Source organism: Podarcis cretensis (genome assembly GCF_951804945.1).
Source record: "Podarcis cretensis genome assembly, chromosome: 7".
Classification (NCBI taxonomy): domain Eukaryota; kingdom Metazoa; phylum Chordata; class Lepidosauria; order Squamata; family Lacertidae; genus Podarcis; species Podarcis cretensis.
In genome coordinates, this window is record NC_137176.1 from 93,642,410 (window position 1) to 93,659,169 (window position 16,760).

General features: G+C 56.1%; 1 protein-coding gene across 8 annotated transcripts in view; it reads right to left on the reverse strand.

Annotated features, from left to right (window-relative positions):
- MROH1 (maestro heat like repeat family member 1) overlaps nt 1-16,760 on the reverse strand; it is a 65,020-nt gene that overhangs the window by 8,143 nt on the left and 40,117 nt on the right. For 6 of the 8 annotated variants that reach the window (XM_079984133.1, XM_079984137.1, XM_079984138.1 and 3 more), the window contains exons 15-34: nt 16,434-16,578; nt 15,943-15,983; nt 14,040-14,187; nt 13,544-13,596; nt 11,940-12,047; nt 11,548-11,667; nt 11,251-11,373; nt 10,026-10,172; nt 9,887-9,913; nt 8,509-8,631; nt 7,934-8,013; nt 7,415-7,547; nt 6,854-6,949; nt 6,424-6,528; nt 4,962-5,097; nt 3,996-4,108; nt 3,604-3,756; nt 2,382-2,536; nt 1,322-1,487; nt 259-455 (exon numbers count right to left, since the gene is read on the reverse strand). In XM_079984133.1, the coding sequence (XP_079840259.1) occupies nt 259-455; nt 1,322-1,487; nt 2,382-2,536; nt 3,604-3,756; nt 3,996-4,108; nt 4,962-5,097; nt 6,424-6,528; nt 6,854-6,949; nt 7,415-7,547; nt 7,934-8,013; nt 8,509-8,631; nt 9,887-9,913; nt 10,026-10,172; nt 11,251-11,373; nt 11,548-11,667; nt 11,940-12,047; nt 13,544-13,596; nt 14,040-14,187; nt 15,943-15,983; nt 16,434-16,578 (2,369 nt within the window). The remainder of the gene's footprint in view (nt 1-258; nt 456-1,321; nt 1,488-2,381; nt 2,537-3,603; nt 3,757-3,995; nt 4,109-4,961; nt 5,098-6,423; nt 6,529-6,853; nt 6,950-7,414; nt 7,548-7,933; nt 8,014-8,508; nt 8,632-9,886; nt 9,914-10,025; nt 10,173-11,250; nt 11,374-11,547; nt 11,668-11,939; nt 12,048-13,543; nt 13,597-14,039; nt 14,188-15,942; nt 15,984-16,433; nt 16,579-16,760) is intronic. The other 2 variants (XM_079984139.1, XM_079984140.1) reach the window with 2 other exon arrangements.

Consider the following 16,760-nt stretch of genomic DNA (forward strand, 5'->3'; position numbering starts at 1 on the left):
ATTTCCTGATTTAGGGGGAGGCGAGTGTGTGGAAAGCGAGGGGGGAGCTAATCTCCCCGCCGAGGTCAGGCCTGCCTTCATACCTAATACGTTATGGGCCGTGGCGCATTACCCAACCATCAGATTATGTGCGGAGACCTCGCTGCTGCTGCTGCTGCTGCCGCTGCCGCCGTATTGGTGAAAAAAACAAACCCCCAACAAAATCAGTTCCACATGGCAGGTAGAGGGAGGCAGCTCAGGGGGCTGGCCCAACGGTACCTGCAAGGGTCCAGCGGCCGGAGGGGCTGCCCGCGGCCGGCGCTCTTCCTCTCCTTGGACTGCATGTTCTTGGGGAGATGGACGCCCACCGTGCAGCTGACCCGGAGCAGGAGGGAGACGAAGAGCTCCGCGTAGAGGCCCACGATGGCCTGGCCACACTCCGGGACAGACATGATCTCATGCAGAGCGCATGTGGCCTGCAGGGGAGAGAGGGGAGGTCAGGAGGGGCACCAAGAGCCGGGAGAGGCACCCTGGGGCGCTCAAGCAGGCTGCCCCCAAGGCAGAGGGCTCAAATGTCCCTGGGAGGATGGAGGTGTCCCTGGGGCTTTCTGGGGGGCAGGAGGTAACCCCTTTCCACAGCTTGAGCCCCATAAGGAAACCCCGGGAGCCTTTGCTGCCGGCCAGTGTGGAGAGATGGGCCTGCTCTGCTCCTGGGGGCCCCCCAAGTGTTGGCTGCTGGGAGGCAGGTGGGGCTGAAGAGCAACGCGCAGGTCTGAAGGCTGAAGCAGAACCCCTCGGGGTCAAGCAACCACAGCAGACACACTCCAATTTGTGTGTGTGTGTGTGTGTGTTGCATCTTGCTGCCGTGGCCACTTGAAAGCGGAGAGGCTGGGCTGCTCCTGAACAATGGCCCTGGGGTGGGCCAGGGGGGGTTGCAGGGCCCGGGGTTGGCTTTCAAGCATGACGGATCCGCTGGCATCTGCGCCTGGTTCGGCGGAGGAGGAGGAAATTTTCACAGCTGCTTTCCTGCTCACAGAGCTGCCAAGCGGCGGCGTTTATTTTCTTGGGGGGATAAAACGCAAAGCGATCTCCCTGGAGGACGAACACCTGAGAGGGCCTTTATGAGCCGGCGGATTAGAGCTAATAAGCATTATATGGCAAGGCCTCTTTTCCAGGGACCAGGCCTGGCACAGACACCCGGGGGGAGGAAATGAGGGCAGCGGAGGGGGCGCGGCAGCAGCCCAGGTGTGGGGGGCGGGGGGGGGCAAGGAAGAGGCAGCAGGAGGAGGAGGAGGAGGAGGAGGAGGAGAAGGGCTTCTTAGCAAGCAGGCCGGACACTCACCGCCAGGGGGAAGAAAGTGGCCACGCGCTCGGAGCCGCTGCCCCGCAAGAAAGACTTGTTCTCTTTGTAGGGGACGTCCCGGTTGACTTTCTCCAGGAGCAGCTCCAAGACCTGGGTGGCGAGGGGGGGCTCCGAGGCCAGGGCCCGCCACATCAGGCAGCTGCAGCTGAAATGGGGAAGGGGGAGGGGGAGGCCAGCGTCAGAGGATCCCCAGGACAAGGAGCGTCTCCACCCCCATCGTTCTGCCCGGACACTGAGGTCCAGCGCTGAGGGCCTTCTGGCGGTTCCCTCATTGCGAGAAGCAAAGCTACAGGGAACCAGGCAGAGGGCCTTCTCAGTGGTGGTGCCCGCGCTGTGGAACGCCCTCCCATCAGATGTCAAAGAGATAAACAACTACCTGAGATTTAGAAGACACCTGAAGGCAGCCCTGTTCAGGGAAGTTTTTAATATGTGACATTTTATTGTATTTTTAATCTTTGTTGGAAGCTGCACAGAATGGCTGGGGAGACCCAGCCAGACGGGTGGGGTACAAATAATAAATTCTTATTATTATTATTATAAGGCTGCGGGAGGAACAGCTTGCTCTGGGAGACGGGGAGCCATGTGCTTTTGGGCATCAGCCAGAAACAGGGGCTGCCCCATCCCAGAATGCTCAGTTGCAGGCTCTTCTGGCTCCAGCTCCTGACCCAGCAGAGCTCCCTCCCCCACTTGGACTCGCAGTCCCTGGGGCTGAACCCAAGAGGGGCTCCAAAGAGCCACAGCCAGAGCCCTGGCAGGAGAGAGAGACCCTCTGGGCTGCAGGAAGCAGAGATGTGAAGGGGCAAGAGAGAAAAGAGACCCCCTTGGGCACCATCAGGGCTTCCTCCTGGCCTGGCCGACCTCAGTCGGAGCCTTCCTGAGGGTTGTGTGCCACCTCCTTACCGTGGGGGTTAGAGAAAGGAGATTCTCCCGGAGGCCGGGAGAAAAGCCCCCCCTTTAGCGAGGCCACCAGAAGCAGCTGCAGCAGTGGCAAAGGCTTTGGCCAAAGGGCTCCAGCAGACGCAGGTGCAGAGCCGCCTACCTGTCCAAGGGCAGAGGGTTGCCCAGGAGGCTGGAGACCACGGCGGCCTTGTGCTGGGTGGCCAGGATGTGGACCGTCTGCTGGGCCGCCTTCCGGACAGCCTCCTCCTCCACCTCCTGCAGCTTGGAGTGCACCATCGCCAGGATCTCCGGCACCTGCGGGGGGGGGGGGCATAGGGGGCTCAGCGATGTTGGCTACCGTGTGTTGCCACTGTGCAGTGTTTTGGAATCACAAGACTCTGTTTACATTCCAAAGACATTCCAGACTGTTGGAAGTCTCACGGAAGACAGGAGACAGATGTGATGTTACTGGTTTCACAGAGAGAGGATGTATTTTCTTTTCTGTCTGCGTAGTTAGGAATAAAATGCTCTTTAGCCCTGTAGCTCATACTATCTCGTCCTTCCCTGTGCTGGATACTCTGCATAATGGGGGAATGTGCCTGAGCCTCACGTCGGAGGAGATTCCAAAGGACTCGACCGGAGGAGGAGTAGCTCGGTCGTAGCACAAGTCCGACAAGCAACTGCCGCGACAGGCACCCTGCAGGCAGAGCAGCAGGAGGGAGGGACCCCTCAGCTCCATCCTCCCCCTAGGGTAGCCTTTCTCAGCCTGTGGCTCCCCAGATGTTGTTGGACTACAACTCCCATCACCCCTAGCTAACAAGGCTAGAGCTCAGGGAAGATGGGAGTTGTAGTCCAACATCATCTGGCGACCCACAGGTTGAGAACCGCTGCCCTAGGGGGAGCACGTAAGGGCTTCTGGAGTCCCCGTTGCCTCAACGCCACTGCAGAGGCGCCCCCCCCTTGGCACTTGTTGCCAACTCCTCTACAAGAATGCAGGAATCACAACTGAAACACCTGCGACAGGGGAAACCTGTTAGGGATGATTTGGGAGCAACCCCTGCGTTGCAGGGGGTTGGACTCATAGCTGTCAACGTTTCCCTTTTTTTACGAGAAATTCCCTTATTCCGAATAGGATTCCTTGCAAGAAAAGGGAAAAGTTGACAGCTATGGTTGGACTAGACAACCCTGGGGGGTGTCTCTTCCAATTCTACAATTCTTTCATTACGAAGGGGCAGCACAGAGAAGCCCGCCGAGCCTCTGCCCCAAAAACCCAGGATCCCAATCCAGGGAGAGGGGGCCCCCTGCAGTCTTCCTCCTAGCACCCATGGACATTCAAGAGCCCAAGGTGGGAGGGAGGGGAGCCCCCCCTGCCTCCGCCTCACCTTCTCCAGCAGGACAGCCCCGCGCTCCTTCAGGAGGGAGTTGACCACCACGGTGGCTGCGCGGGAACAGTTCTTGTCCGGATCCGCCAAGCCCTCCAGCATGGAGAGGAGGAGGCTGAGCAGCTGGTCGGGGGGGAGGCGCTTGGCTATTACCTGTTGGGCCAAGCAATAATAATAATAATTTATTATTTGTACCCCACCCATCTGGCTCGGCTTCCCCAGCCACTCTGAGCGGCTTCCAACAAAGATTAAAAATACATTAAAAGGAGAAGGGCAGGAACTCATCAGGCAAGGAACCAGCCCAGCTGCCCTAGGAAACCAAGGGGAAGCCCCCGACCCCCTCAGGCAACAAGTGCCCCCCCCCGCCCAGGCTGAGCATCTCAGGGTCCCACCTTGGCTATGTTGCAGCAGGCCTGGAAGAGGGTGTTGACGTCGGGGTCTCTCAGGCCGTTCTTCAGGGCTTTCAGCTTCTCCAAAGACTCATCCTTATGATCTCGAGCAAACCCTGTGCGGACGAAGAAGGGCAGCCAGGTCTTTGGGGGCATCGGGGGGGCATTTGCCCATCTGGGCCACACAGCTGCCCTTCCAGGACCATCTCCCCCCTCCCCTGCAAGCCCCCTTGGCAATCCCAGCAGCTCCTGCCTGTGCAAGCGATATACCCCCCTCTGCTGTCCAGAGAAGGAACCAGCATCCCAAACAACCGCTGCTCTTCATCTTTTTTTTGGGGGGGGGGGTACTGGACTGAGTGCCAGTGAGTTCAAGGGAAAGGGTGAGTTCAAGTTCTGCAGTTCACACTCATTTTGCTTTCCCCCCACCAGGAAAAACAAGGCCGGTGGGAGGCAGGAGATGGGAGCAAGCCCTGGTTAAAGAACTCTTTCGTTGAATTTGGGATTTTAATGAATTGCTTTCTGTAAAGTTTGACAATAGAAACACATGAATGCAATGTCAAGTCCAGATACAAAGACGAGCAAATCACTTAAAAGGCTGGTTGACAAAGCAAAGTCCTCCTTGGGCCCCAGAAAGGCCCCTGTATGGGATGTCACAGGAGGGAGATCACATGGGGCGGGGGGGCCTGTTTGTGCATCGTATGCAAGGGGCCCTCCTGGGGAGATGGGATCTGCAGGGGCCCCTGAGATTGGGGTACGGAAGGGGGATTCTTGTGCTAAGCTGCGCAAGGCAACCAGCACCTTGGACTCAGCCTTGGCAGAGCCAAGTACTGCAGAGGCCAGGCTGGCCCCACAGAGGAAGAGAGGGAGGGGAAAGGGGATCATCAGCCGGACAGAGACATCCCACAAGGAAGTTTTGTGCATTTGCCACCCGCCGCCCCCCAAGAAACAAGCGCTGGCCCTGGCTCTTACCCTCATAGTACAGCTGGATGTACAAAAGGCTGTGGACGCAGTTGACCGCGTGCTGGCGGGTGCCGGCCAGGGAGTCGGTGCAGCGGGGGGCGAAGAGCGCAATCAGCTGCCCCACGTTGTAGAAAGGGACCACCGTCTGGGCACAGGGAAGACAAGGCACCAGGGAGGCCCATTGAGAGCACGGCGGCAAGGGTGCTGCCATGCCATGCCCCAGTTGCAGTCCCCGCAAGGGGGCAGCACTGGGCCACAACAACCTGAGCTGCTGTCGGTCAAACTCACGCAAGCCAGCAGGGCCAAGGGCTCACAGGAGCCCCCCAGGAGCCAGAGAGAGCCCCAAACTCTGTGCAAGGCAGCAGGTGGCTCACCACTCTTGCAAGAGCTTGGCTCGCATCGGGAGCTCTTTTGGCACAGAAGGGGCCTGCCCTGCAGAACGCCCTCCCGTCAAATGATGATGATGCCGATGATGATGATGATGGATGATGGATGATGATGATAATAATAATAATAAAAATAAATAAAAATAAATAATAAAAATAAAGCTTTATTGTCATTGTACAACCTGTGTACAATGAAATTAAATGAGTAAAATGAAAATCAGATAGGTGGGACTTGCGGAAGCCCACTTAACAATGTTTAGAAAAAGAAGGCTATGACAAGAACTTGTCCGTATTGTTTGTCTTTTCTGCTTGTGCTTTTTATTTGTGTTATAAAATGAATAATTTTTTTTTTGGGGGGGGGGACACAAAAAAAACCAATGAAATTAAACGAGTCTCCCTCCCCCCGCCAAACAATCTCTTCTTGAACAATACACCACCTCGTAAATCAATTTCGCTATGTTATTTTCCATTCAGCAGCCTAACAGCCCACGGATAGAAGCTGTTTTTTAGCCTGTTGGTACAGCTGATTATACTTTTATATCTCCTGCAGAAGTTTAAAGAGGTGCTGGCCGGGGTGTGAGTCATCCCTGAGAATTTTTCTCGCAAGGAGATAAACAGCTCTATGGCATTCAGAAGATATCTGAAGGCAGCCCTGGGCAGGGAAGCTTTTAATATATGAGGGCTTCCTTTTTATATTCTGTTGGAAGCCGCCTAGAGTGGTTGGGGCAACCCAGTCTGACGGGTGAGTTACAATTATTATAATGACTGAATAAACTGAGCACTGTGAATGGCAGTTCTCTGCCACATGCACAGTCCAGTCAGGCGCGAGGTTTCGCACTCTCCACCAGGCACCACGCAGCCAGGGGGGGAGCCGGGGAGACACAGACAGTGTGCCACATTGGGAGGGCTTTTGGCAGCATCAGACGGGCACCAGGCCCTGCTCCCCGGTGGCTCTGGGTCTGGTGCCAACGCGAGGGACTGCAAACGAGGGACAAGATGCTCCAGACACACCTGTGGTCCTGAGCAGCCCAAATATCAGGCCAAGCAAAGGCAGCCCTGGGGCTGCGGGAGGGAGGGGAACTCACGTTGACGTTCAGCTTCTCCCGATAGAACTCCAAAACGGCTGCGCTCACTTCCACGCCTCGCTCCCTCTCGTGCTCCTTGGCGGACTTGATCCAGGGGCTCAGGTGCTGCAGAGGCAGAAGGCGGAAATGGCAGCTCGGCCATAAAGGTCCCACAGAGGCAAGAGCTCCCAGAAGGGGGCAGCAGAGGCAGGGCAAAGGGTGGCCCTGGGAGGCCCAGCTGGCTCAGGAAAGATCTCTCAGCCCTTTGCCCGGAAGGAGGGAGCTGGTGTCTTGGAGTCAAGAGGGTGGGAGAGAAGGGGGCAGACAGGATGCCTCCCCCTCTCTCCAGGGACTGCCACAGGTGGGCCGGGGCGGCTGCTCAATGTGCAAGGCCCGCCCGCCATAGGAGGGCTGTGGGAGCCCCCTGGGCCTCTCTCCTTGCTCCCCCTACCTCAAACATGGTCTGCAGGCCGTGGGGCGTCATGTGTCTGTGCAGGATGCTCTTCAGCAGGTCCTTGAGGGCACGAAGGGTGTCGCACCACAGAGGCTGAGCGTGGAAAAGGAAGATGAAGCTCAGGGGCCGCTTCCTGCCTCCCACCTGGGTGTGAAAGCTCCACACAGCGTCTCGCACCCCCCACCCCACAAGCCCAGAAGCCCAGTCCCATGTCCTGTGGAGCCCAGAGAGACTCCTGGGAGGGTCTCTGCCTCTGCCCGTCCCGGGCGCCAAAGGCCCGTCTGCACAGGCCCAAGCGGAGGGGACCCAGGGATGCAGCTCCCTGACTCAAAGCCACCTGGAATTCCCCACGGGAGGGGGGGCAGTTGACAAACGCCAGAGGAGGAACCATGTCGACCTGCGGCAAGGAGTTCCTCCAGTGCCACCTGGACAAGGGCAATCGAGTGCTTGCCAGAGCCCGTCCCTGCATGCCCAACAAAGCGGCCAGCTGTGGATGGAAGGGGCTGCTCAGGCAGGCAGGGAAGGGGGGGAGGCAGAGGGAGCTCCGTCCGGCCGTACCTCTTTGTGCTCAGCCTCCAGCCCCCCGTCCTTCTCCCTGGGGGCTTCCGGCAGGGGCAGGGGGAGGACGCTGCCCAGACACGTCTCCACCAGCTCAGCCTTCTCAGCCTCGCTCAGAGGCGGCTCCAGGACCCTGTGGAGCAAGTTAAGGGGGCCTGGGAAAAACTCCTGAGCAGGGGCACCCCTAGGGGAAGGGAAGGGAAGAGCTTCACCCAAAGCATCGTTCATATGTGGCTCTCAGATCTGGTGGGCTTAGTTCATTTTATGGAAGTGGCACTAGACAGGTTTGGAGGAGCATCAGTGGCCAAAGAGACCAGCTGGACGCCAGACAGCTCTTGGCTTCCTGGCCAAAGAAGAGGCAGAGCTTGGCCAGACTGGGCAGAGCTGCCCTCATGCCTCTCAGCAAACCCCCAAGTCTGAATCCCCCCCCCCCAAAAAAACCTCAGCTGGGCACCCTGTGGCATTCCCGGCTGGTGTTTCCAGTTGTGCCTCAGATACAGGCTGGGGGGGAAAGGATACACCAGGAACATGCAGGCCGTCATTGCCTTCTGGCGGATGGGAGTTCGCAGGGAGTCCAGAGGCTCCGCCTTGATAAAATCCTGCGGAAGAGAAAGCGTGAGAGGAGGAGGCCGGCCACCACAGCCCCTTGCCCCTCCCAGGATGACGCCCCCTCCCACACTGCAAGCCTCATGGGAGATGTGGAGGCAGATTAAAAGGCCAGACACGGCAGAGGGGAGATCTCCACCGTCTTCAAAGCTGCACAAAGGAGGAAGAGGGGTAGTAGCCAAGGTTCACAGCCCAGCAGGTGCACATCTAGGCCACCTCTGCAGATGGAGCAGGTGGCTCAGAGAAACTGGGTCCCAAGCAGGGAGGGGAAGGCACTCTGCACGGGCTCAGAGCACTCTGCAAGCATGTCACGTTCCTCAAGTGCTGGCCCTGTGGACCATCCCTGGGGGCGAATCCCTCTCCTGCCATGGGCATGCTCAGGGCTTGGGAGATGAGGCTGAACTGAGAGCCAAACGGGAGGAGCAGGTGAGGAGGACACAGGCCAGAAACGGCTGCGAGTCCCATCCATGGCAACATCCTCTCCTCACCATCATCTGCGAAACCAGCTCCGCCTTGCGGGAGAAGGTGAAGTCGCCTGACTGGGTGCTGTTGCAGATGGCCTGGCAGATGAGGCAGATGCTCCGGATGAGACACAGCTTCAGCATCAGGTCCTGAGGGCAAAGATCCAGGGTGGCACTGAGGGCACCAGAGCCAGCCTCACAGCCCCTCTCTCGCTCGGAGGCAGGAGGGTCGACTGCCACCCACCCGCCCAGGGGGGCTTTTGCAGGCCCAGAGGGGCAGGCAGGCCAAGTGCAGGAGGAAAAGTGGAAGGGGCTGAGCACCCGCCTCCCCCTGAACCGTGGCCAGAATAGGGGGTGCTCCATCCCAAGGCCTTTCTCTGCATGGCAGAGGAAAGCAAAGACGCACCCCAGGAAAGAAAACTCCAGGGGACCTGGGGTCAAAGGGAGCCGTGGCCAAACCTCCAGCTGCTTGGAAGCCAGTCTGGTTCTGCTGCCCTGGGCTCTTCTGCTCAGGAGTGCCCGCGGCCCCCACCCCACCCCCCAGCAGGGCCCTTGCTGCCGGGGGCCTCAAGGTCAACCCCCCCAGTGAGGGGAGGAGGACGTAGCGCCAACTGGGCTTCCAGGCCAGCATCTCAGAACACCCAGCGTGACCCCCCCAGAGAGAGATTAGTGCAAAGGGCAGACCAGAAGAAAAATGTTAGTGCGAGACTCCTTGCAATGGGCATACACACCCCAACACACACACCCCTTTCCAGGGGCACTGGGGGCCTCAGCCTCAACTCGGGGGTGAGGGCAGAGTTAGAAAGTGGGCAGCCCCTTTATGATGCCCTTTACATGGAGAGCTGCCTTATACCGCTCTATCCAGCTCACTATTGTCTACACTGGTCGGCAGCCGTGGCTCCACAGGGCTTCAAGCAAGCCGCTTTCCCAACCCTACTGGGAGATTCTAGGGGGGATTGAACCTTCTCCTTTCAAGGCAGATGCTCTCCTCACTGAGCTACACAGCCCTTACCCTTTCTGTGGACCAGCTGCCCAGAGCCCTGCAAGGGGGCAGCAGTAGCAGGCAAGAGTTTGCCCTAAGGAGACTAGGCCTGCGCTTCCAGGATCAGCTGGCAAACCAGGGACCAGTTCCTTTCTGGCCAGAGTGACAAGGGGGCTTGGGGAAGGGGTGGGATTCAGGGACCCTCTTCTGTGAAGCAGGAGATTGCCATCAGTTTGCTTATCCTGCCCTTGACAGGACAGATAGGCACCAGCCACAGGTGCTGAGTTGTGCCAGTTGAACCAGTGGGAGCCACGGGGCAGGGAGCCTTGCCCCCCCAACCTCCCTCCTAAGAGCTGACTAGAGGAGAGAGAGAGGCAGACCGAGAGGACAGAGCGAGTGCAAGCCAAGGGCCTGACACTGTACCTTGGTTTCTACTTTTATTCCCAGAACCTGGACAAAATAAAGGAGACACGCATTAACCCTCCAGGAGGCCAGGACTGAGAGGCCACTGAAGCTGCCCTCCTCTCGCCCCCCCCCCCGTCACTCCTGACCCCAGACTCACCTTGGTATTGAAGTAGAGGAAGATGTTGCGCAGGATGTCGGCATCGATCCGCGCCAGAACCAGCTCCTTGGGGGCGTGCTTGGCCACAAAACCGTAGCACAGAATGAGGGTGCTCTTCACCTTCTCCACCTCGTTGTCACTGCGATCCTGGAGGAAGAAGGGGGGAGAGTTATGGGTCAAGTAGGTGCACTGAGCTCTAGCGCTGCCCTCCAAGCCTCTCTGCCAGCTCCGTGTCGCGGACGACACTCAGCACACCGCCACTGTCCTTCACAGCAGACCAGAAGTATCACTGATGGAAAGATTTCAAGCAGCAATTTAGTATGTTTATATTTTATGATTGATGCTAATCTTGTCCAATTTATTTACATACAGTGGTACCTCGGGTTACAGACGCTTCAGGTTACAGACTCCGCTAACCCAGAAATATTACCTTGGGTTAAGAACTTTGCTTCAGGGTGAGCAGAAATCGCGCGGTGGCGGCAGGAGGCCCCATTAGCTAAAGTTTCAGGTTAAGAACGGACCTCCAGAACGAATTAAGTTCTTACCCGAGGTACCACTGTATGTATTTACATACATACATACATGTTCTCTCTAGATATTTAGTTGTTATAAGTTACCGTATTTTTCGCACCATAGGGCGCACCGGACCATAGGGCGCACCTAGTTTTTAGACGGGGAAATCAATAAAAAAAATCTCCCCCCCCCAGCCCCAAAGAGCAGCGTACAGGCTGCGCACAACCTCTCCCTGCCGGAGGGGTTGAACGCGGCTATGGCACAAGCCAAGGCAGCGAGTGGGATGGATCGCGCTGGCTGTTTTGGCTTCCTCTTTAGCTCCACGCAATCGCTCCCTGCCGGGAGAGGCTGCGTGGAGCTAAAGAAGCCATAGCCCCATGCAGCCTTTCCCTGCCGGAGGGGTTGCGCACGGCTGCGGCACAAGCCTGCATTCGCTCCATAGGACGCACACACATTTCCCCTCAATTTTTGGAGGGGAAGAACTGCGTCCAATGGAGCGAAAAATACAGTAATTATGCTTAGAATACATAAGCTCTCGCATATATCCATCTGGGTATTGTACAAACACACAGGTCCTTTAAAAAAGATAAACAGGACAGGACATGAATCTCCAGTTAAAGTAACGGAACCAAACACTCTTCAAACACCTCGGAGAATAACTTTTCGCCTGCTGTCCACATGAGAAAAAAGTGTGTCTTAGTGACGCACATACCTTGAAGATACTGAACAGCCCTGCGGATTTTTTGAAGACGTCCGACTTCACGAACTCCTCCAGCTTGGCAAGGGTCTCATCCAGGTGGCTGATGGCACACAGCCCCAGGCAGGAGGCAAGGCCCTGGAGGGAAGGGAGCAGACCCAGGCATCAGGGGACAGCAGCAGGTCCAGCTGGAAGGCAAAGGAGACCAGGCAGGGCCCCCCCTTCCTCGCCCAGAGAGCTGCCCAGAGCCCTCCTTCTGCCCACCCCTTGGGGCAGGTGGGGCTGTTTGGGCAGCCATTCCAGCCCCCTCACCTCTCGCTCAGCCTCCTCCTGATATCTGGCTGTTTCCAGGAGCTCCTGGAGTTGCTTTCGCACCAGATCCTTGTTTGGACAAGCAGCCAAGGCCGTCCCAATGCATTTGTAGAGGAAGTTCTGGTGCACAAGAAAAAAAAGGGGAATGAGAGCCGGAATATGAGCCCGGCCGTAACGACTGCCCACCGGGAGCTGTCCGCAATATGCCAATATGCCCCCCAGAACACAGCAGACCCTGAGGAGAGAGGGGGAGCTGGGCAAACCCTGGCCTAAAGAGAGCAGCAACCCCACAGCCCCCTGGCAGGAATCACTCAGCCCAGGTCAAGAGCCAAGAGGTTGGATCCTGGCCCTGCTCTCTCCTCACCCCTCCCCAAGCAGCCCACACCACAGACCTTCTCCAGAGGAGACCCGTTGTAACTGCTCAGCTGTCTGCCCATCTCCAGGATCAGCTGACTGGTCCAAGGTGTGTCCGAAATGGCCTCCAGGGTCTGTTGAAGGAACTGCGGGTAGAGGCATTGGCATTGAGGGAGAGCATTAGCCCACGGGCACTGCCAAGGATTTTGATAAAGTCCCCAGCAGAGAAGAATGGCAGATCAAATGGGTGGATTATGCCGAAATGGCAAAAATCACCAAGAGAATCAGAATCAGGAAGACCAAAATTTTAATAAGGAATTTTATAATTTATCTTAAAAACCATTGTAAACAGTTAAAATCATCAGTAGGATTGGAATAACACTTGTAGTTTAATGGTGAATTTTGGACACAATGGAGGAGTAAAAGATTTGGATTATCATAAAAGATGCAGAAGGAAATGACTAACAGTAGGACCCACAAAGGGGAGGAGCAAAGTAGTCCAGGAGATCCTTTAGAATTGCTTTTTAAAAATAAATGTATTTATTCGGTTTTCAAATTAAAATTTTACAATCACAAACATGCAACATAAAAACAAGATTCCAAGGAATCTCCCGGACTTCCCTCCTCCTCTTTGTGGGTCCTGTTATTGATCATTTCCCCCTCCATCTTTTATAATAGTCCAAATGGTCTTTAGAGCCTTCTTTCTATGTTGCATGTTGGATATGTGACTGTAAATTTTTAATCTGAAAAACCAAATAAATAAATTCATTTAAAATAAATAAATAAATAAATAAATAAAGTATTTTGACTCCAGTTGCTGGAAACGGCAGGAGGGGAGAGAGCTGCTCTTGTGCCCGAATCCTGCTTGCAAGTTTCCCTTTGGGGCCCCTGCTTGGCCCCTGCGAGAACAAGAGGCTGGACCAGATGGGCCCCCTTTGGCCTGATCCAGCTGTTCAGAAGCTCCCTTGCCCTCCCCTCAGGCTCTGCAGCAACCAGAAGCACCACAGAGCCCTGGAGGAAAGCCAAGTGCGCAAGGAGAAGCTGCGCATGAAGCCCAGGGCTGCAGCCTCAGAAGCACAGGTGGGTCTCACCTGAGCCCCTAGACGGGGGGGGGGGGGAGGGAGGCACCCAGAAACAGCTGAGGAAACATCTGATTGTGTTGCTCAAGTGCACAAGGAGCAGCAAGGTGGGCATGTCGCTCTCAAGGAAGACAAGGACCCCGTCACTCTCACAGAGCCAAGGTTAAGAGGCTGGAATTGGGGGAGCGAGGCATCTGGACAGTGGCATCAAGAGGGAGGCTCAACTCTGTCTGTTTTTATCTGTTTACAATTTATCTGTAAATATTCAATATTCAGTAAACAGATAAAAACATTAGCAGGATTACTGCAACAACCTGCAGTTTTATAAGAGTGTATATTTATGGAAAATAATTAAAGGAGCAAGCTAAATGAATTTGGATCTGCAGAAGATATTAAATACATTTAAGGAACAGCAGAAAGAGGGGGGGAGTCAAATTTTGGAATTTTAAATGGATTGTAAAACTAATGAAATGTATAAATTTGAAAAGTGCATATCTTGAAAGGATTGATGCTCAGCTCCGAGGGGCCCCTCGCTCAGAGGCGGAAGGAGGAGACTCGCTCACCTTGAGCAGCTGGTTTTCCCATTCCTTCTGGGACAGAGAAGCCTTCGTATTTGCTGGAAGACAGAGGAGAGGGGATTTGCACAAGGATTCCTGCTCTGCATCACGATACCTGAGGACCCACCAAGCTCAGTACTCTGTCCCCTCCTGGCTGGGACTGGCTAATCTTCACATCCAAGGGGGAGTCTTCCTCCACACACCCCCCCCCCCAAAGCTATGCAGTTCAGGCTCCTGACACGGAAATGACAGACCCAACACCTGCCATATTTGAACAACTGGCGCACCCCCAATAGAGCGGCTGTTTCTGCTTCTACTGCCACAGATTCCCTGGAAGGATCCTGTGGACACAGTAGCCTCAGGGGGCTGCTCTGCATTCGGGGCCAGGCTCGTAGCTCCCATTCTGTGTGGAGGTGCCCCCTCCTGGTCAAAAAGGGGGCAGCAGAAGAGTCAAGGGTTGGGGTCCCTTCCCGAGAGAGGTGCTCTGCAGCTGCCTCCACACCTTTACCTTCCAGGTGTTCCACCAACGCGGGGATCTGCTTGCCCCACAGCGGCCCCAGAGCCTTGTGGACGCTGAGTTGGAGCACGTTCAGGAGGCGAAGGACAGCGGCAGCACGGCCCTCCCCCACGTAAGGCTGGGAAGACACGACCTGGGAGGGAGAAGAGCAAGGGGGGGTTGCAAGGCGGCCTTCCTGGAGCCACACGCCAGAGCCACAGACAGAAAGCCCTTCCAAGTTGGGGAGGAGGGAGCTTCCAAGCACAGCCTTTGGCTGAGAGCAGCACCCTGGGGCAAGGGGGGGGGGATGGTCAGCGGGAGACAGCAAAGGACCACCTCTCAGGAATGCTTCAGCTGTGATTCCAGCATGGCAGGAGTTTGGACTAGACCTAGGAGTCTAAATCAGGGGTCGGCAACCTAAGGCCCATGGGCCACAAGCAGCCCACAGGGGTCGTCCAACCGGTGCATGAGCTGCCCCCAAACCAAGCCGCCCGCTCAGCGAGTCCCCATGCGCTGTGCTAAACTGGCCCGACGCAGCATGGGGACTCGCTTCTGCGGCATCACAAATTGCATCTGCCCAGATGCAAACGCCGAAAATCACTGCCGTGCGTGCGTACACACACACACACACACACACACACACAATCCGGCCCATAGAGGAATCTCTGCTGGAGTGAAGCGGCCCAGGCAAGGTAAACTGTGGGAGTGGAAATATCCAGAGTGTGGGGATCAGGTGGGATTGCTATGAGGAATTATGAAATATGGAGCAAGCCATTGTGTCCGCCATGAAAGCATTGCTTGACTGGGTTTGATTCATTGACAATCATTTCTAATCGAATCCCACAGGCCTCTCCACCTCTGCCATTTGCTTTCTCTACACCTGACAGGCATGTATAAGCATTCCAAAACACAGGCCAGTTGCTTCATCAGGCATCCTCAGTATGTAAAGATAGTAGGTTACTTTGATGTAGTTTAATCTTTAGATAGATCTGAAGGGCCAGGAAGTGAGTTCCCAAGGAGATGGGAAATACTGCCATCCTGTGTACTCCTGTCTATGACCTCCGGGGCTTTGCTGAATGCATTCCTCCTTTTATTCCCATTTTATTTACTCTGAACTACATATGCCTGATCAAGTAGGAAATAGTTTCTGTGTAATTAACAGAATTTCTTCTGATCTGACTTTGTCCCACATGGGGTTTTTGAAATGCTCAGAGGAAATCTGATTGGTTCTTACAAACACTGTGTAAAAAGTTCTTTTGTGCATAAAACGACCTGGGCCGAGCGGTGGAGAGGAATTATTATACGCACTCTTCCCAGAGTCTTGCTGGTCAAGCCTTGTGTATATTTTATTAATCAGAGTCCAATCTTTCCTTGCTTTGGGAATGCTACAGTAAACCTTGCCGACCCCTGGTCTAAATCCTGCTTTCACTTGAGATCCGGGCAACTGCAACAGCAGAGGACCCGGCCTGTGGAACGAACAGCTTCTGGATTGAGGATGGCACAACGTAATAATTTATGGGTGTCCCTGTGGGTGTCTGGCTGGCCACTGAGAGAGCAGGACGGTGAGAGGGATGGGCCCCCCTGGGCCTGATCCTGCAGGGATGCTCTTGGGCTTGCTGCAGGAAGCTGGGAGCCACCAACCTTTCCTAGGCCAATTGTGAGCCCCCATGCAGCTCAGGAGCCCCAGTGAGGCAGGTTCTGCTCTAGGAGGAGAAACTGCCTGCAGAGAAGACTTGTGCCACGTGCCTAAGTGGAGGGCGGTTGGGCCCAGGGAGAGCGCGCCTGGACTGGGGAGGGGAGAGCCGATCTCCAGGGCACGGGGGCATCTATGCTGGGGTTGCCAACGCACCACCCGGTGTGGCTCCACAGGCGTTCTCACCCGTGGATCAGACTGGCTCCTCACACTTACCAGAAACCTTGCCAGGAGAGCATGAGGGGTCGGGAGCGTTGCTGCAAATAAAGAGGGAAATAAATGGTAAGGCCAGACCGCCTGCCCAGGCACTGTGGGAGAAAGTAGGCGTGGGGGGGGGCAGCATCTGCATTTGGAGCACAACAGCCCTGCAAGGGGCAGAAGAGCCTCGAGCAAAACCCCAAGGTCTCCGCCAGGCTCCTTGCAGGGAAGAGTTCGGGTCCCAGGGCCTGGCCTGCACAGAAGCTTCGGAAATCAGAGCCGGTCTGTGCAGGACTCAAGCTGCAGCCCCCGCCCCCATTAGGCCCTCTGCAGCCCCACCCTCAGAAAGGTAGTTTGCAGAAGAACAGCATTTACAACAGCTGCCCGAATCAGGGGGCGTCTGCCTTCCGCTTGCACAAGCTGACTTCATGAAAGCGGAGATTTCAGCAAAGAGCCAGCACTCCCGGCAAGGGCGCACCCGGCCAGCCTCGGAGCAGCGGGATACGAACCCCCAGCTTCGTAGAGGAGCTGGAAGTCGGGCTCATCCTTCTCTTGCCTCTGCGCAGCCAGGAAGATGAGGCTCTTGCAGAGCGGGGTCAGGGCGTTGCTCAGGTGGATGGGGATCACAAACTCCAGGAGGTACGGCCAGAGGACCTGCAAGGGAAAAGGGAGAAGCAGGCCTTTGCGAGGCAGAACAGCAGGTGCTCCCTGGAGCAGGCAGGCAAAACCAGGCGATGCAGGAGGCTCCCCACCTCCCCAGCGCAGCCACTGCAGACTGATGAGCACAGGCCTCAAAATCTGCCCCTAGCCAGAGCATTCCCAGCAAGGCAGAAGCC